Source organism: Cygnus atratus, chromosome 2 (assembly GCF_013377495.2).
Source record: "Cygnus atratus isolate AKBS03 ecotype Queensland, Australia chromosome 2, CAtr_DNAZoo_HiC_assembly, whole genome shotgun sequence".
Lineage (NCBI taxonomy): Eukaryota > Metazoa > Chordata > Aves > Anseriformes > Anatidae > Cygnus > Cygnus atratus.
The window spans coordinates 51287187-51309029 of NC_066363.1; the positions used below are offsets into that span (position 1 = coordinate 51287187).

The 21843-nt window shown below is 37.8% G+C and overlaps 1 protein-coding gene across 1 annotated transcript in view; it reads right to left on the reverse strand.

Annotated features, from left to right (window-relative positions):
- CDKAL1 (CDK5 regulatory subunit associated protein 1 like 1) overlaps positions 1-21843 on the reverse strand; it is a 434104-nt gene that overhangs the window by 255785 nt on the left and 156476 nt on the right. Inside the window, exon 8 of the mRNA XM_035549604.2 lies at positions 20241-20361. Within this exon, the coding sequence (XP_035405497.1) occupies positions 20241-20361 (121 nt within the window). The remainder of the gene's footprint in view (positions 1-20240; positions 20362-21843) is intronic.

Genomic DNA, 21843 nt, shown 5'->3' on the forward strand with positions numbered 1-21843 from the left:
TTATTCCTTTTGGAAAACAAAGCCATTTCAGCTGATCTAGACAAAAAAACACAAAAAAAGCCACTGTTTCTATCAAATACTTATGGTATTACTTTCACAATTACACTTCAAATGGGGCCATTACTTTTATCCACACATTAATTGCATAAGAATACAATTCAACATATAATATTAAACAATATTCATAAAATATTCAAGATATAACTAAGATAAACCCTAGATACTCCTAAAGAAAGTATGGATAACAGCAGATACCAGAGTTCTAACAGGAGATAGGTATAGCAATATTACTTTCATGAGGCATCAATTAACTGTAAGTGCTATCTAAAAGAATATACATAAATCAGGTACCCATCACTTTGCCAAAAGTATTTTCCCAAATTCTTGTACCTTTATGTATTGAAATCACATTATTAAAATCATAAAAGAATACCATGTGTTTTTTTCTGCTTTTGCAGAAAGAATCATAAACTAGACCAACATATGCAGCTGAATAGCCTACAAGGAAAATGGCACTGTAACACAAATACCAGGAAGTCTCAAGTACAGCTAAAGAAACAAAATTGATTCACACTGAAAATCTCCTTCACAGTATTTTAACAGTTGTCAGACAGAGCAAGTCTTATTCTTTCAAAAAGACGTATTTCTCCCCACACACAAGAATAGGGCAAACACGCAGATCTACTTTGGTTGTGTTTCAGCACTGTTTTCATACAATGTACCAGAGAGCTGCAGCCTACACACCATTTCTCAGCAACAATATCCTTATTTTTGTACAATTTGAAATTCAGTTGGCAGATTGAGGGCATTTTTCCAACCACAAACATTTTTGGAACATTTTTTTGAACAATGTATGTTCAAACAAATGTTTGCAGCTACAGATCCTAAAAAATCCTAGTTAAAATGTGCTTATTTTAACCTGCATTAATTGTATACTCACATGCTCATCTCATCCAGCCATCCTGCCGCCTTCCCCTCCACCATCAAATAGATGGAATTTTTGATATTAAAGACAGTTTAGATACAAAAAAATGAGGTTAAACTGTATTTAGAGAACAAGGAAAAAGAAGATGAACTCTAATACACAGCTGTCATGTTCACAGGAGGTGATACTGTGAAAGAAGAATGAGGAAGCCATAATAAAACAATCCTTCAGACTGCTCCCATTGCTGTTAAAGTAACATGGCAACTAAAAAACATACAGCAAGTACCATCACTTCACACCTACATCTGTTTTTCAAGATCATTTTACAGTACATGTTTTCTGTTCTTTTACTTTAGTTAACTGTTACCATTTTATTGAAAGGTATGGCTTCGTTCCCGTATTTGACTACAGACTACACTTTCTCACTGTCTCTCTTCTCAGAGAAACAACGGTTGTTAAGTACATAAGGGTAGAAGGAATCGGTAATCTAGATGGAGGGCCTAGCTTAAGTTTAATGATCGAAATTCCCATTACAGTCCCTGAAATAAGTTCTGCAGCCGTCTGAATTGCAAAAGAATGCTTATGTTAGATGTTAGTTGGTTATAAAGTGTCTGGAGAATGGAATTTGCACTAGCTTGGCTTTCAGTATGGACGCAAGAGATGTATGATTAGCACGTGAGGGGCTACAACATCTTTAGGAAAAGGGAACCTCTATAAACAAGAAAGAACTAAACAGCACTGCAATAAATGGTACATGTTCTTTGTTACTTTGGTTCTTTTACATACAGATATTTCTAACTGACTTGGAGTATATGGTCTGTTTCCACAAAAAAAATTAAAAAACAAAATAAAAAAAGCTAGATTATGATTTTAACAAGTCCAAGAAACACTTCTGAAGATCAGCTACAGTTACAGTAAGATTCCCTTGTAAATCTAGCATTTCCCTACAAACTGCAGATACAAACCACTAAGTGAAACGCTAGTTTATGCCTTCAATTCAAGCAAAATGGCTAAGCCTAGAGGAGACATAACTACTGACCCTTTAGTCTGAATTCAAATGTTATTAAAATGTTTACAGTATGCATGGTGAATAGATGTCACTATATTATCTTGAATTACAGCACTGTAAGTTAATTCATTAAAAAGTGCTGAACTATATAGCTGAACTTTCCTAAAGATGCTGATGCTTACATAGTTTAAGCTGTAATAGTGTTTTCCCTCTATTACTTAAATGAGGAATAGTTTAAGTGAGGATGAAAGTTTTAAGTGGTAAAATTAAAAACAAAAGTTAATGCATTTTACTTTACTAAAGAATTACTCCTAAAGCAAAAAAGTTCTAGTATGTGTGAGTAATTCTATTAAAGCACTATACTATTTTACTTTTTTAAGTAGGAGGTATGGATGCATGACCTATACTTTTGGAAAGGAAAAGCTTACCAAGAAAACGTAATTTGCAGAAAAACACTCTACACCACTAGTAAAGGGAGTTCTTTAAACTCTTTAGCAAATGATGTAAAACAAACTGATGGAAACAGGAATGTGGATGACTAAAGAAACCCTTCAGTAAACATGCCCCCAGCTGTAGTGTGCAGTGTAATACCAACTTAAACTGTGGAGACTCAATCTACCTTCTGCAAAATGATTAAACTTCAGAAGCTCAGCAACATTATACGATGTACATGACTAACAGCATACTCACTAAAAACAAAAACCACTAGACATTTATCTCTTAAAAACAGAAAAGATACCAAGTCTGGCACCAGTCTGCGATGCAAGAAAGACCATGTGATACTTAGACACTTGTGTATTAGTTTAAAAATAAGTTAGATAAGCATGTGATGAGTGACAATTTTGTACTTGACCTTTGCTTAAATAGCTGCTTTTCACGAAGTCCACACAAATATCAACAAAATTCCTTTTTAAAAAAAGCTAAAAACTCTACTTCTCATCTACGGTCTTGAAAATAAACTCTAAAAACAAAATTCTGCATGATTACTTCAGGAAAAATAGAAAACATGTTTTGCAGCAGGAATTCAGAAAAAGAGAAGAAAAAAAAGCATTGAAGTCTTCTTGTAAATCAGACTGATGAAATTCAACATCTTAAGCTACAGAGACAGAAGCTTGGGGTGGATATTTCCAGTGGGAATATTTCACTCTGCCTAGCAGGCAAGGAGTTTGGAAATAGAGTTCCTCTTTCCGGAGACTGAACAGGCATACAGTATTGCACAGGAAATGCTTTTAAATCAGGAAATGGGGATGCATTCTGCATGGAATGAGGAACCCAAAGTTAAAAAGAAATACCATAAACTATAAGTGCCAAATCACAACAACTACCTCTGAGTGGAGGTCTCTACTAGTATTAAACTACTGTATTAACATCCACCATGTTTGTCTTTGAATCCTTCTGGGCTTTTCCATTACTATGGGCTTTTATTTACGTATCACAGAATGGGTGATGTAGGAAGGGACCTCTGGAGCTCATCTGGTCCAGCTCAGAGCAGGGACAACTCAAGCAGATTACTCAGGGCTGTGTCAAGTTGGGTTCTGACGGTCTCCAAGGAGGGAGACTCCACCACCTCTCCGAGAAACCTGTGCCGGTGCTCTGTCGCCCGCACAATACAGAAGTGCTTCCTGATGTTCAGAGGAGTCCTCCTGTTTCCAGTTTGTGCCCATCGCCTCTTGTCCTGGCACTGGGCCCCACTGGAAAGAGCCTGGCTCCGTTGTCCTTACACACACGCACAAAATACACACATGAATTCTAGTGTGCCAATGTCTCTCGCATTGGCGAGCCCAAAACTGGACACAGCACTCCAGGTGTGCATCACCAAGGCTGAGCAGAGGGGAAGGATCACCTCCGTGACCTGCTGGAGATGCTCTGCCTAATGCAGCCCGGGAGGCTGTTGGTGTTTGTCACAAGTGCATGGTGCTGGCCTACACTTACAATGTATGTTTATTTGCGAAAACAAGCCTAGAAAAATGTGTTTTGCACACTTTAAACAGAAGGTAATGGGACTTATATAATAGGTTCATATTTTCAGGCTAATCCCACAGTAAATTTTGTGCTTTACCAACACAAGTATTATCATGGAAGTATGTGGGTGATACTATTAGGTTTCAAAGGCCTAATAATAACCAGTTAATGATATTTCTTGTAGCACAAAGCATTCATTTAGGCATCTTCCTCCATTCAGTGTACTCAATATAGAGAGTAAAGACCTAAATCTGCCAATATTTTACCAGGAATTAGAAGTCTGACTTACAGTCCCCAATCACTCCTAAAAGAAAAAGAAAAAAAAAATCTCCCCAAAAAGGGGCAACCAACAATAATTCTGAAAACAACAACAACCATAACTACAGGAATAATGTAGCTAGTCATGAATAAAAAAAATAAAATGTTAAAATGAAAAATTAAATTGTCACTTCTTAACAAAGAAGTGGCACCTCTCCCTTCATGAGTAACCTTTCTTTTTCCTGAAATCAAAGCCAAATATAGCTATGGCAGAAACGTTTACCTAAAAAAATCAGACAAGTAGATTCCATCTATAAGAATAGATCCTGTTTTAAGCAATACTGCCACAATCCCACCAACAGGATAACCTGATTTCTAGACTCCCTGGCAACAATATGCAATGCAAACAGGAAAGCTTTTGGACTTGCAGTTGTGTCTGCAAGAAGGGAAATTAACAGGAATCATCCCCTGTCCACACACAGTGAGTTCCAATTTTCATAAAAGAAGCACATGCTTCTGGGGGCATTTCATCTGCATTCATATTCTTCTTAAGCAGTGCAACAGGAGTCCATGAAGAAGGAAATAAAAGGAAACAGATTCAGAGGTCTAAGGACCTACCTCCTTGGCATGATGTTATACAGGAGCTAATACTACCCTGTCAAACATATTTAGGCAAAATACATAAAGACCTTTCATGGTTGTAAGGATGTTTTGTGTAATGATGAGTCAGGAGCCCTTTATCAGACTTACGAAAAAAGCTTCGGGGACTGTACTTGAGATACTGACATAGGCAGCTCTTACTTTCACAAGTTTTATAGACTATAGTCAAACTACATAGGCATACCTAGAAATACTTAATTTTCTAGACCCAGTAGTCAGTGCATTTGACTGAAGCCTCCTGTACATCTTACACTATTACTGTGTAAGATGTAACTCTTCCTTAGCAGAAGAGAATACAGAATATTTGTACGTCTCGCTGTTCAAAGGAACATAACAGGTCCTAGCACTCTGAAGAAACATATTTTTTTTTATTATAGGCTATATATGAATATGTGGTCTTGTTTTACCATGATTTCCTCTCTATTGAGAGTAGATTTAAGAAAAACAAGAATAGCAACTTGAATAATAGAATAATAGAATTAACAAGTAATCTCTGCAAAGAGAGTGGAAATTCATTAAAGATTTTCACTGGGTGCAGTGCATTAATTTGGGTCACTTAGGGATCCCAAATACAACTATGAATCAGTCAGAGGGGAACTGTCTCTAGACACTTCTCAAATCTTCACTTTTTTGAAAATAAATCATCCCCTAGATAAAACCACACAGATAGACATGGCTCTCCGTGTCATCCCACAATTGGTATACAGTTGTGGAAGGAAGAAATTACCTCTTCTTTCAGCCTGTCCAGACCTTTTTTTCCCCCCTCCATTTGGTGAAGATCTATTGCAAGGTGCTCTACAGTATGAGTATAGACACACCTCAGCATTTTGGGGGATCTTCTGAGTATCCTCATGTCCTAAAGCAGCAACTTTCAGGTAAATATCTTAACCCTGAAGGGACCAGAAACTTATTTCTGCTAGCAGATAATTTAGTAAAGCATATATTTGGTTTACTGAATAAGATTAGTCTTGGTGCAAGAAAAAAAAAAAAAGTTAAAGCAGCTACTCAAGAAGTTAAAGCAAGTATTTCAACAGCTTTTTATTAAGCACCCCTGCTGGAGAAAAAGTTATGTTCCCACAAAAATTTAAAATTTTATTGCCTAAATTCCATGACTGGGGGCAGGGAGCCCTTAAAGTGCCTCTTTCAATCTTATTTATTCTTGGTTTAAATACTATCTCTTCTCAAACGCATCTTGGAGTAAAAACAAAAGGAGCACAGAAATCTGCTCTGTTTTACATTTTATTAAACTATGTGAAGCACAAATTCAGCATAACCTGTTTTTACAATTAGGAATCTGATTTTTTTTTTAAATATATTGCATTTCAAGAGTGACAGTCAAGAATAGTAATGCAGAAAATATGCAAATCATGAGACCTCATTAACACTAGCAGTAAGAATTTTCAGAATTAAAATACAAAGAGTAGTTTTACATTTCCTGTTTTGAGTCGTGTCCATCCCCCCACCATCCGTCTGTGTACCCCCCCCCCCCCCCACAATTAGGAAACCATATGAAAATGATACAAAACACTTGAACTAATGTTAGAATTAATAATTGACAACATGTTACATTGGATTTTGTGCCACCTATTCTACCTGCCAATCACAATTTTAATATTCAACGTTTCAGTTTCTTTTTTTTGTTTGTTCTGTTTAAAAATCCATTTAATTCAGCAATTTTTCACTTTTATCACATAATGATGTTTACAGATAAATCACCTTTTTCCTGCCTGTTTTTCGAATCTTAAGAATTCAAACAAGTCAATGAGATTACAACAAGAAACTGCCTTCATGTACTTTGGCATTTAGCAAATAATGTAACATCATCCTTGGAGCCCACCCGCCTTATTCAGGGAAAACTTTTCTAATTAAAATTATCTCTAACCCAAGCCTAAGAACAAATCTAAGCACAAGGTGTGTCCACTACCAAATCACCCAATTCTGATTCCTCTTTTTACACATCCCTTAAGGCATTTCCCTGACAGCTCTCAAAAAAAAAAAAAATCCACCTTGACCTATAAGGACACACGAGATACTTCAATCATACTTCAGTCAGACCCTTTGACATGTTTTCATTTTTGTTCACATTTAAGAGTCATACCAACACAAGCAAAAGAGCTTATTAATATTAGGCAACTCAAAGTTATCCAATTCTGCTGTTGAGCAGTAAAGACACAGACACTTAAGTTCAAACACTTAAGTTGTGTAACACTTTAAAACAGGCCATTAAAAACCCAGAATTATGAGTATGTAAAAGCATAGGCATTTCTTAAACTAACATTCTGAAAGATGGTATTTTTTCAAAACAATTTCTTCTCTTGTGCTTGCCTTGTTTTTCCAATTTTGATTTTTCTATGTGAAAAGCTGGGACTGAAGGCAACACAATATCAATTACAAGTATGACATACGAGGTTATTTTTCAATATTTATTGTAATCTGAGAAACGAATAAAATGTTTCTCAGGATTCTGGCCAGATTTCCCCTAGGAAATACATGTGAGCGTTAAGAGAAGGGATGCAAATGAACGCCTTTCTCAACAAGGAGAAATTTATTTCCAACCTCAGAAAGAATACTGATATCAGAAATAAGGCTGTATGAAATTGCATGCAACTTCAAAACCATCTTTTCTCATCCAAGCAGACTAGGATATGTAGCTCACTGTGTTATCCAAAAATACTTCTTTGCTTCTGTTTGTAAGCACCCACCAAAAAGGCAGGCAGGAAGCCCCCTTACAATATTCTGTGCTAACCTGTTGTCACGTTCCTGTACATTAAAGCTGTCTCATTTTCTGGATCATTGTTCAAGATAATCAGGAATGTAGTATTGAAAAGAATCGTCTGAAACTGCAGGAAACTATACATCACGTCTACACAAAAGGAGATCAAGCTTGTTTCCCTGCACACACATGTCTTCCCCTCACGGTTTTACTCAAAATTTGGGGATTGAGTTAAATTCTGGTGACCTTCCTTTTGGGTTAACAGAAATACAGCTGCGCAGTGTGGGAAGCCACCTAGTGACGAAGGAGCACAAATATGCCTGAAGCTGCCCAAGCTTTAATAAGATGACGCAGTTGGAGCATGTGATTACTGCTGTTTTTCTCACTGACTTGCAAGTTGTGTGGTGTACTGTAGTTCAGAGAATTCCTTAGCAATTTCTGGCAACTTTTATGAGTCTTCCTGAATCTTCTAAATGAACTGTGAAATAGCATATTTACTAAAGATGAGATGCACAAGAGCAAAAGGAAATCTACCAAAATGTGTAAGGAAAAGGTTTGATGCCAATTTTAAACTCATTATGGTACTACATGCAGAAAAAGTTAAGGTCTGTGAGGCTGAAAAGAAATAACATAAGGGAGGTGAATATGCAAAAATGGAAACAATCAAAACTGTTTTCTTCTAACTCAAGTCAGAAAACACTCAGTAGACTTAGAAGAGGAAGTTATCATGAAGCAGAAAATCTAGTTTTGGAATTCAAGAAATCTTTTCACATGCACACATTTCTCAAAAACTGAGTGCTCAAGAAGTAGTACGAGCACAAAACATTGCACAGCAAGAAATCAAGGCCAGAAATTCTTGCTGCGTACGAACAGTGTGTCATAATGGTTTTTGCCTACGGCAAAGAACTTCACTTTACCAACATGTACGTCCTGCCTTCACTGAAAAACCTCACTGCATGAGAACAGCATGTGACTGGACTACGTAAGGAGCCAAACAGATAATGCAGGGTAGAGGCCAATGCACTTTGACATATCATCAAATAGCACCATCGAAGAAACAGGAAAAAAATTAATCATCATCAAAACAGGGAAATGGTAGTATTAGCAAATAGGATGAAATTGGTAGTACATATCATCTTGAGTACTACAATAATGCCACACAAACAACAATTTACTGGAATAAGTCTTAGGTGTCACATATCAATAAACTTAATGAAGGGTTGGCTGAATGAGTGAACATTTCTTAGAATAGGAAACAATGTATGCTGTTCACTAAAATAAAAATAATTAAAAAAAACAACTTGTCTTAGATCCATTCAAACAGTATTTAATCCCATCATTGAAAAACACAATCAGAGAAAGGACTGCTAATCTTGAAGTGCTATACCATGAATGATGGCACAGCTTCAGGTATTTGATGTGCTGGCAAAAAAAATAAAAAAATCTTTGAAGACCTTTGAATTATTAAAAAACAAAACAAGGCAAACAACAACAACAACAAAAACACAATCTCAAAATGGCTCTTGGCAGGGATCATGTTCTAGCCCTAAAGGGAAAGTAAAGAAACCCTATTCAGGATTACTTTGCCATTGAGTTAAGACAGCATGTGATCAAACTTAGGCGATGTAGCTAAAGAGTTTCACAAGTCCTGTACTTAAAACCCCATGGACAGAACTGAAGTTCAAAGAGTTGTTTTCATACAGTGAAGACGCTAAAAATGAGAATGAAGAGGTGTGCAAAGCAGACAGATAAATCACATGAAAAAAAAAAAATATGTTAATTCAGTCAAATAGTAAGAAATATATACCCTTATTATGTACTCAACACAGGTATATAATAAACTTATTGTGTATAAACATTTTTCTTTTTGTGAGGGATCATCTGCAAAACATCTACATGGTATTCACTGTTCAAAGCAATCTTGTATAATACAGACCAGTACAAATGGCAAAACTACCACATAACAACTGTAAGAGAAATTAAAGGCATCAATAGCTTCCACGTTCCCAGCAGCAGAAGGGGAGTTAGCATACTGACTGCAGGTAGTCCAACAAAGTTGACCAGGATTGATACTAAAGAGAAACACGGAGGACTGCAGCTGCCTCCACCAATACAACCAAAGGGGCAACTCCTCAGCTGTTGATTTCAACATATGAGCAATGCCCCTAAACAAACACTAGAGACCGTTTTTGTTATTTTTTCTTTCATACTAAAGGAAGTACAAGCCTGCCCTACAGAACCAGCTGTGACTGCCTTCGATGTCTGGGGCAACACAGAAGGCAAGCTACAAACCAGGACAGAGGGAACAATTATTTCCTGGCCCCAGTCTGACTGATTTCATATCTGTTTTCTTAAATTGCTCCTTTACAAAATCAGCTCAAGGAAACTAACGATAAAAATGGTATTTTTCACTTATTCTGAATCAGGAAGCACAGGTGAGCAGGCATATCCTCAGCAATGGGGATACACAGACACACAGAGAACTGAAAGTTAACCTGGTCTGAGATGCTGAAATGACTACAGGCACGACAGTTGGTAAAATGAGAATGTAATCCACACCAATCATCCTCCTGATAAACAATACAGAGTTTCCATGCCCTCAGTGAAATTGTTACCACATAGCATCTACAGATATTGTAGCAGACTCGTATTTTATATCCCATTCTTTAAACATGAAATATTGTAATTACAAAATATTAGTAATAATTTTAAAAGAACAATCTTTTAAAGGCTGTAATCAATACTCTATTTAAATACCTAATTAGGAAATAATAAGCTTGGATGCAAGTTACAGTAAGTTGCAGTGGAAAGAGACCTTAGGCAATAAAGTAGACTGTTAAAATTTTCTGTTGTAAACAACTCTTTTTCCTTTTCTCTCTGTTACAGCAGTGTGGTTTCTGCAAGGTTTGAAATACTTGCTTTTTCAGATGTTAAGACTAAAATTAAAATGCCTTCCCATATAGATACACACAATCGTGCCACCTATCATTCTCATTATGAAAGTTATTTTGTGAATTGTTCCAGAGTAAAACAGATTGATACATCATACATGCACAGTTGAAATACATGGCTAGTGTACAGCACATCTGGTATCTAAATATATGTACATGCAAATATCAACTAAAATAAAACCAGAAAAGCTCTAGTGGAGAGGTTACCTTTCAAAAGTATATACACCATCTTTTCAAGATTTCTACTTCCTATGTTTTCTGAGGGTAACTGACATGATAGACGCTGTCATGTCATTGATGGTAAGCTAAACAGTTATGAAAAGTGTCCATTCAAATATTCTAGACTAAGATAGGGCCAAAGTAATCACATCACTATATTCTCTTGGGAGTTTGCTCCTAGCATTTATCCTGACGTAAATATGTGGTATTATGTGACACATAAGTATCTTGAAGGGTTAAACATTAAAATATATAAAATCTATATGTTATTCATGAACAAACTAAATCAATTACATTGAAGACATGGAATTCATCCTGTAAGCAAGTATCCAGTCAATGATTTTAAAAAATATGTAGTTCAGGCTCTCTATTTATTCAAGATGGATGCAGCAGTATTTTAGGAGACTATGGAAATGTTGAAAACATTGTGGGACTCTTGAGTAGACAAAAGTACTTCAGCAGTTGACAAAAAACAAGTATCATGGTCAAATATTAGGTAATTCAAATTTTCACATACCAGAAAGATGTCTGTTTTCCATGTCTCTTTGTATTTTTATCTAGGGAAAATACTGTACTGAGGAAAAGATCTGAGTTCACATCAGTAAACACACAAAGCCAAAGAAATAGTGGCAGTTCTGCCGAACTGAATTTCAGATTATTACTCAAATATCCCACTAACTTCAGCACAAGAGGGCAAAGGCTTCACAAGCTCTAAGACTTAAGCAACAATATCCTTTCCTGAGCAATCAAAGATATTTTGGTATGGCTTCCAGATAGTGCCTTTAGGAAACTCATCCCAACTACAGAGAAGCCAAAATGCATTCACATCACGTCTAAGAGGTGGACCCACGGATATCAATAATGTTTGATGAATGCAATAAAAAGGTAAAAATTTAGCTCCACTGTTCAATTAGCCAAAAATCTGGACAGGCAGAACAGGCCACTGCAAGAAGTCAGGAATCTAACAGTCACAACTAGGGCCCCTCTTTAAGGCCATTACCAAATAGTAATTTGCTACCCTAATTAGAAAAATTCTTCTGCGTACTAGTTGATCTGTAAACTACTTTGTAAAACAGCCTTTTTAAATATGAGATGATTGGTCTTCAGCCAGACTGGACCATGGCAAATACGTAGTTAATCAGCACAGAGTGACTTTTTTTTTTTTTTTTTTTTTAATAACTCACTTCCACCTGGTGGTTTATGACCGCATTCCATTTCTTATAGGGGGCTGTACAGTGCCAAATAACCGTGTAGATCTGCAGTCACTGTGATCACAGAATCATCAAGGCTGGGAAAGACCTCCAAGATCATCAAGTACAACCATCCCCCTACCACCAGCTTCACCCACTAAACCATGTGCCTGGGTAAGACTGGTCTCATATAAAAGTAATGTTGTAACAGGAGGGGAAAAGCACACAATTTCTGGAGAAGACAGACACACTTGAGCAGAAGAGCAGAATATTGTGGGGTCATTACTCCAAGCCCAAGCCACTGTAAGGCAGCTGCTCAGCATCCCAGTCATAAAACTGGACAAGAACAACTCGTATGGAACAAACATGAAGGAAAAAAACATCTCAACAAAGCCAGTCACTTACTCTAGCTGCCAAAAAAATGAAAGAGTCTAAACTTTGAAGAAAGGTAGACTCATCTGAGCAGTCTCCCAACTCTGTGTTCACTACAGTTCAGTCCTGTGTCACTTGTCCCTGAGGCTCTGATCCTTCACCTGAGCCTGGTTAACACCTAACTCGTTTCAGCACTCTCAGATTAATAACTAGATGCATTTTTCACTGATTAATTTCTTTTTCTTCAAGCATGCCCAAGAACCTCAATTTCCGTCAGTGGGGAACCTTAGGCTGACGAATGAATAAATACTGTTCTAACCGGGATCTACACATCTGCCAGTGTTACTGGCATCAAATGACTCCAAAGCAGTAATTACTCCTCCATCAGAGGAGGCAAACAGAGACACACAATTCATTCCCTATCTTTTTGTTTGTAAGCCCCTTATTTCTGAGATGATGCCACTGCCTCCCTACCTACTGCCTTATGTGGAAAGTTGCTGATATTTCTTGTCTGTGAGATATCAACCACCAACAGTAATTAAAGAGAAGGAATCTGATCCACTTTTAATAATGAGAACAGTCTGAAATGTGCTGATTCAACGACGACCTACAACAAAATCAATCTACACATACCACCAAAGACTTTCATCTCTTACCAGATTTTTTTTTATTTTTTTTTACATTTTTTGTTATCTAATGGCATCACAGATACCTAGATAATAACCATCAATAGCAAGGAGAAAAACGTGCAGCACTATGAATTTTTAGGATGTGGGAAAAGTTAACTAAATCAAATATATTTCTTTCAGATATCCACATTAAAAATATAAAGTGAAATACTTTCAGCTCTAAGTTTGTCATTTTGGGGCAGAACTAGAAAAAAAAAAAAAAAAAAGGGCAGGATTACCTGATCCTAAACAAACGCTCAAATGCAATATTATAGAGAGAATATTATGTGACCTCATGCAAAATTAAAATGCAACTCTTGAAGAAAATTCAATCCTCATATTCCCTAACTCATCATACAACTGAAAAACTGCTTATGACAGAAAATGATGAAAGCACGGAATTTTAACCTTTCATAATTCATAACCAGTGAAATATTCTTGCCTGTGAATGTCAGGATTGATGACAGTAACTCTACAGCTTATCTGTTTAATGATGAATTTTAGATCACCTGAGTCACAAAATTAACTGTACTGTAAGCAGAACTACATATAGATATGTATATAAATTCTTCTGCTATATTTGGATCCATCATCAGCTTAGAAACATTCTGAATGACCCCCAACACAGAACTTCAAAGCACAGCATAGAAAAATACTACAAAACTAACAAGAAGCATCAAGGACTTCTAAAGAAGCTTCTAAGAACGTTACTACACATGTTCACTCTCAAATTTGCAAAAAAGGACAGTCTTGAAAAGAAAGTCTGCATTTCTTCAACATTCAGAGTATCCAGTGAATAACACAGTACTGTTGGCATCAATGTGGATCTTCTCCTTTTGAGTTACATCAGCCCAGCAATCTACATTTGGAATGTTAAACAGCTCCCTGCCCTATGAGTAGCTTAGTAATTCAGCAAAAAAAAAAAAAGTGACAAGACCATGAGACTACAAGGGATTCACAGTCTTTTCAGGTGACTGAGAAAATTGGGAAACTTGGACAGAGACACAGACACACAGACACAGATTTCTAGGTTGGAAGAGACCTCAAGATCATTGAGTCAACCTCCGACCTAACACTAAGTACTCCACTAAACCATACCGCTAAGCTCTACATCTAAACGTCTTTTAAAGACCTCCAGGGATGGTGACTCCACCACCTCCCAGGGCAGCCCGTTCCAATGCTTAATAACCCTTTCGGTAAAGAAGTACTTCCTAACATCCAACCTAAAACTCCCCTGTCGCAACTTTCGCCCATTCCCCCTCGTCCTGTCACCAGGCACGTGGGAGAACAGACCAACCCCCACCTCACTACAGCCTCCTTTAAGGTACCTGTAGAGAGCGATAAGGTCGCCCCTGAGCCTCCTCTTCTCCAGGCTGAACAAGCCCAGCTCCCTCAGCCGCTCCTCGTAAGACCTGACTTTTTGGTTATGTCCCCAGTGCAACTTATCATGGACTGTAACAGTTCTTAGCTCTCGAGTTAGACTAAAACACACTTTGCTATATTCTTTTTGTTTCAGAACATCCTGTATATGTGCTCGGACTTCTTTTCTAGACAGCTACATCAGCAGCACAATAGTTTACCTGCTCTAAAAGAAAAAAAAAAAAAGGCAGAAAATTCAGAGTACAGAAAGCACTTCAGTGGATGCATGTGCAACCCACCCAACAGTAGCTTCTAGTGTGGGCCCATGTTCAGCTCACACAACTCATACTGGACTCCCTTCATGCTTCCCAAGGCATAGAATCATAGAACCATTGAATGATTTGGGTTGGAAAAGGACCTTAAAGACCACCCAGTTCCATCCCCCCGGCCATGGGCAGGGACACCTCCCACCAGACCAGGCTGCCCAAAGCCCCATCCAGCCTGGCCTTGAACACCTCCAGGGATGGGGCATCCACAGCTTCTCTGGGAAACCTGTTTCAGGGCCTCACCATCCTCTGAGTAAAGAATTTCTTCCAAATATCTAATCTAAGTCTACTTTCTCTTAGTTTAAAGCCATTACCCCTTGTCCTATCGCTCCACTCCATGATAAAGAGTCCCTCCCCAGCTTTCCTGTAGGCCCCCTTTAGGTACTGGAAGGCCGCAATAAGGTCTCACCGGAGCCTTCTCTTCTCCAGGCTGAACAGCCCCAACTCCCTCAGCGTGTCTTCCTAGGACAGGTGCTCCAGTCTTTTGATCATCTTTATGGCCATCCTCATGGCTTGCTCTATTATGCCCATGTCCTTCTTATGGTGGGGGCCCCAGGGCTGAACACACACGGCTCCAGGTGGGGTCTCACCTCCTTCAACCTGCTAAGTATACTTCTTTTCAGTGTAGCCCAGGATATGGTTGGCTTTGGGGGCTGCAAGTGCACATTGCCAGCTCACGTTGAGCTTCTCATCAACACCCCAAGGTTCTTCTCCTCAGGGCTGCTCTCAATCCATTCTCCACCCAGCTTGTACTTGTGCTTGGGATTGCCCAGGCCCAGGCACAGGACGTGCACCTGGCTTTCTTGAACTTCACGAGATTCACACAGGTCCACCTCTCAAGCCTGTCCAGGTTCCTCTGGATGGCATCCCTGCAGTCAACATGCTTCCCTCCAGCATGTTGACCACACCACACAGCTTGGTGTCATCAGCAAACTTGCTGAGGGTGCACTCAATCCCACTGTCCATGTCACCGACAAAGTTGTTAAGCATGCGAAGCACAAATAAAATCATACTTGAAGTGTACATGGGTGGAAGCAGCAGGATAAAGGGGAGCTAAGGCCATGGTACATCAACACAGGTACATCAATAACTAACAGTCCAGGCTATGAAATAGAGAATTCAGGATACAGAACTACTCTCTTAAAAGGTGGAAGACCAGGTTTTCATCCCACTGAAGAGTTGCCTGAGTGGGTAGATACGTTATGAGACTGGCACTAATTAAGGTTAGATCATGAAGAGAAAGATATTTCCATAGACCAAAATGAAGCTGTAAGGCAAAATGGATTTCAGAACATTTATATTTCTTATTTCAAACTGGCAGAGGGAATAAGAACATTAGGAAATTAGTAAATAGCTTTATGCTTTTTCTCTAAATAGCATTTAACATGCTGTTCTACTATTACCTTGCTTGTTTCAGCAATATGACCTGCAAAATACATGCTTAGGACATGAACAAAAAAGCGATGGAGATGGAACCAGGTTTCCTTAATTCAAAGCAGAAGATGATTTGGGGAGATGGGGACAAATCACTGTTTCTAGGCTCCAATCTATTAATATCATTGTAGAACTGGCTAGATATCAATACAACTATCCAAACTCCGCCAGAATTGTGGATTTTTATTAACTGCCCTTTACATAGAAAAAAATTAAATGATTGATTGATATGGAAAATATTGAAGTAATTTTTCTAAGCGATAATGGGTAAAAGCAAACAATATAGGAAGAAATGGACACTTTTCATTAGGGGAAGACTATGGAGGTCAACCTAAAGCATATACAGGATACTAGGATAGTAGAGCGTCCTTATGGTATTTGACACATTGAAAAATTAAGATTCATTAATGTATATTAGTGTGTCAGAGAAGTCTGGTAAGTCCTTTGTGCCCCTACTGTGGTACTCACCACAGAGTCTTTGGGAACGTACTCAAGAACTCGGAAACATTGCTCCTGGGATGCAAGGTTTTCTCTGGAGTCACAGTTTATTGACAGAATCACAAACTGCCATGGTAAATTAAACAGATAATGATAGCTTGGATTTCTAAATGAGAAAACAGAGCAACCACACTTAAAAGAAAAATTTCAGAAAAAAAAATCAAATATTGGACCAGATCCTTTTAAAGATGTAGCAACACCATTTTAAGGATAAATATGCTACTGTGTGAAAACCCTGAGCTGCCTCACAATGGGTGGTTCAGCACTTACCTCCACAGATATTCCATATCTAGTTTGTGTGCGTTTTCTGTGTTGTTTTTTTTTATTATTATTATTTATTATTATTATTATTACTGACTGCATACTCTAGAGGAGACAATGTCTTTGTCCCTTGGCAGGACAGACGATTCATTAGACATAACAGCTGAGCAGGCTCATGTACAACAGCAGTCCAGGGAAAACTAACATCGAAAGGGATGCATGCATGTGTGTGTGCATGCATTCATGTATGGGCAAGAAAAAAGTTTATGCTTATACAAGGGCAGAATCTTTCGGGACAGGAATTTTTTTCTCCTGCATGCTTGAGGGAAGAAACAATCAACAAGCAGAAGCCCCAAGTCAGAATTACAGGGGAGAATTTGACACCATCTTGAGTTAAGAATCAAATCTTATTTTATTTTTTTTTTGCATTTCAACTGTGCCCATGTTCTCAGACACAGCTTTATTATGATATATCTGACTCTTGTAGCCAGCAAGCTTACAGACTCCCAGAAATAAACTGGCCCTCCTGCACTCTCAGAAGAACAGTTCCAGCTGGCAGGTATCCACATACATAAAGTTATTTGTATTACTGAAGAGGGAAAGGGGTTAGCATGAGCCATCAATGACTCCAGTGTTTTGGGGCTGAGGGATACACATGTCCCAACAAGCCTCTCAGAAAAGGCCGAGAGCCAGTTAAGACCCAGACTAAATGGTAACACACCGCCATCTGTCACAGCCCTGAGGGCACCAACAGGCCTTAACTGCCCCGACCAGCCCCAGCTGCCATCTCCACCAGACCCCTCTGGGTGAGGAGCCCCAGTTAGGTGCAGGCCTGTGTCCCCAGCCCTTCCCTGGATTTAGTGTGCCTGTTTCCAGCCCTGTGCCTGTCTCCTGTACCCTGTCTCTGGTTAATTGTTTGCCATGTCTGGGACTGCTGATGGCTTCTGCCACTGGTGCCAGCACTGCCCGCAGGGCTGAGGTCACCTGGCGCGGTGTCCTGGTGGTGAGGGCACTGCCTGGGCTGGTGGCACCCTCTGGCTCCTTCTCATCCTCCTTCACCGAGCAGCCCTGCTCATGCTGATCCTAGACACTATCAATCAATGGCCGCAGACAAACGTATTTCCCAAATGGAAATCACCATTTTTTAACTAGGTATCTCTTATTATTTTAAGACCTTCCAGTCTGATCCAAATTCATTTCTCAGAAAAGAGCACTGTACTAAAAATCATCAAAGGCAGACTATTAAGGCAAAGCTGATAGAATGCACAGAGTCAGATCACAACAAATAACATATACTGTGCCTTGTTCTTCACTGGTTGTATTTTTCCAATTTGAGAAAAGTGAATGCTGTTGCCTTTGTACAGCTACAGTTTAATTTTCAAACCCCATGCTAGTAACCAAAAAAGTCACCGGCAATACACAGGAGAAGAGAGTGGGGAAATAAGGAAGTGATAACATGCATTTCAACAGAGAAAGGATTCCCTGAGCATACTTTGTGATAAAGAATAGGATGCAAGGTAATTCAGCTGCCTCATACAACTGACCTGTGTGTTCACCGTTTTCAAAACTCTGGTCCATATTTGACTTCATTCTCCACGAAATAAATCTATTTTGTGGCTTCTACTATTTTTTAGGTTATTCTACAGTATGAAATACATATCGTATTGACCTAAGAACAGCAATAACAGCAATAATGAAAGTAATAAGGGTTTGTAAATTGTCATGTCCTAAATAAAAGGTCTTCCCAAGGTAACAACTTTGGGAGATGTTAATGGCCTGCAGTTTGATCACTTTTAAAATAGCTTTTTTGTTTGTTTGTAGGGTTTTTGTTTGTTTATTTTAACCAATATGAAAACATGTTCAAGATAAGAACAAATTTTTAAAAATCTGTAAAAAAAAAAAAAAAAAAAAAGGGTTGGTATTCATCAGCTGCCTAGTGGTAAGTATATACACCCTACGGTAGCCTGTTTCTGTTAACTTCTATAATTTGGCTAACAATAACCCTGTAAAACCTATTATTTCCAGTACCATCTTCAATGTACTATTTGAAATCAAAAGACATGTAAGCAAGACCATGGATAAATTAGTTTACAACCTTGACATTTACAACTAGAAATTTATTACTACATTAGATTGTTATAAATATCAATGGAAAAGTGGATATCATCTGAAACTTAGACATAACCAAATATAAAAGAATACTTTGCTTATTTTTAATCATGAAACGGATTTTGATCACACAGGCACAGAAAAGTCATTTACAGGAAAGACAACAGGGAAAGAAAAATTTAGAACACTACAAATAACTGTACTAGAAGAGCTCATATGTAGACTTCAAAAACAACCAATGCATGACTCTGCAGTTTAAAAAAGTATTACAATACAAAAATATGAAAAAGTCACCCATACATTTACGGTCAGAGGAAGAAAAAAAAAAACACATTACGTCTTGAACTGATATTCTGTTCTAAATAGAGCACTAGATTTTACATCAAATTATGAAGGAAGAATTATGTAAAGAAAAGGAGGAGAAAAGGGATAGTAGCTAAACTGGTTTATGAGACATTTATGAAAGTGCTAGACTAAATTCAAAACAAGAGCTAAGGTCTACCACTGTGTTGGTTTTTTTTGTCCTCCAGACAATAAGTTCTCACCTACCTGGGATGCCTAGAGTAGCACACTTTATATTTGCCAGCTGGGAAATTACTGGGTAAATTGAAAAAGATGGGAAAAATAGGAAGAGGACTGGTGTGGGGGACTTTTGTTTGTTTTTAGAAAACTGACCAACTGGTAGATAACTGAGTGGAGTGGAGAAAAGGAAAGCATCAAGGGAAAGGAGATTACAGATGGAATTCCTAAAAGCAGAAATAAAGAGCAGAAAAATTCTCATAATCTTATAGATAAATAAGCATCTACAGTTGCTTGATAGGCAAAGACTAGTTTATTCAAACAAAGCAAAGGCTTAAAGATGAGCATGAAAACTCTTAGAAACATATTAGAGGGGCAAAAAACAAATACATCTAATTTAGCCATTTATACATTTGGGTTGACAATTAAGTGTTTACGTATCTTAGTAAATTACAAGTGATATTCCAGAAGAATAAGACAAAAGAGGTAAGGGAAGAGAAAGAAAGAGGAAAAAAAAGGAAAAAAAAAAGAAAAAATAAATAAATACTTTTTCGATTTTTTCTTTTGAGACACAGTTAGACGAACAAAGAGGACTGCGTGACTAAATGCAGCCCTGAACAGCAGAAGTCTTGAAATAAGCAGAGATTTATTTTCCAGAAAGAATGCCATTTGAAATCATTTACTATTTACAAGTGGTCATCCTACCTCTTCCTGTGTAACTCAGAAGTTATACACCAGGTCTACAGAAAGAGATAAACAGAATTCCTCAGCAGTCCTGAATATTTTATAAATTTATAAGATTCTTACCCTGTATTGATGGAAATGATTTCTATCAGTGGATTCTTCCTGATCTTTGGCAAATCCAGTCGTGCTCCACCCAAACGTTTTCCATTATCCTTTTTCTGACCCAGCAGTCTCACAGAATGACCTTCAGAAGAAGCACAAAAATGCAGTGAGTACAAAGAACAATATTTGTTTTGATTTGCTCTTCTTCACAAGCAGTGTTTATACTTCAAAAGTTGAAAATGAGAATAAGATGTAATAATTTATTTCCACCAGCTGGAGCATTCAAGAAGAGTTAATGACAGGTAAAATAAATCATATTAAAATGAACAAATTATTTCATCCAATTATCTTTTCACACTTGCATTTTCTTGTTTATTCAATTAAAATGATCCAAGCAGCTTTGTTTTAAGATTCTCAATCAAATATCAACATCTTAATATTTAAATAAATAGTATGGCAGGATTAAAATAATTTTTCCACAAAAACTAAATTAGTAGGAAACAAATGACTCCTAAACATTTTTTAAGCTTATTTTATGGAGAATGAACATATTTGAGTCTAAGTTGCCTGACTACACAAGTCTGACAGGAAGTACTCTGAAGTATATCCTGATAACATGTTCATGGCTAAACCGACAAGCAAGATTTACAGTCAGCATTGGCTTCCCCAGTTAAATTCTAGCAAGTCAGATGGGCTAGAGCCAAAAAGGGGTTTTAAGCAGTAGAGAGCTTTGGGAGGAGGCACATACTGTTTATTTTACCTCTGTTCTATAATTATCAGGGATTTTAGTTTGCAAATTCTTTGCTAACCAGAGACAACTTTCCCCTTAACCTCTGTTCTCTTCCTGTAGCATATTACCCTGACAGCTTTGCTCTTTTCCTACAAATCTTGTTTCCTGAAAGACATTGAGAGAGTTGTGTTACCAGCTGAGTACGCAGACACATGCAGAGCAGCTGCACTAAGGCCCTGCTAAATAACAAATCTACTGCATTAGTGACCCTAAGTGAAAGAGGCTAAAACCAAGGAACTGAAGCAGGGAGGAAGGGATCATCCCACTCTTACTGCCCTAGACTTACAGAGGTGATCATATGCACAGCCCCATAGCACATTCCTCCCACCCCAAGGAGACTGCAGGTCCAAAAACCATCCCACAACTCCTCTCCGGAAAACAGTAATATCCAGAGAGCAAAATATAGATACTATCACCAGCTGCCTGCACATCAACGATACCACTTACTTTAAGATACATTCTAAGAGCACAGATGACGGTCTTCACTAAAAAATCTGAAGCAAAATCTAACAATGAAGAAGAATAGTAATTGAGTGTATATTATTGCAAGACTTAGGGTAAAATATCCTCAACCGAAAAAAAAACAGAAAGCTTGCATCAGTTACTTCAAGAAGCCCAAACAGAATAGACCATAACAGACAGCAAGGGAAATCAATGCTTGATAACTAACAAGACATGGAAAATGACCACTACTTGGAGTGAAGGAAAGGGAAAAAGCATATATCCCTTGAAGCTGAAAAACTCTTTAATAATATATGTAACTACAGTTAGAATACGTGGGATATTCCTGACACAGAATTGAAGAGAAAAACTATCTTAAAAAGGTCAGGCGGT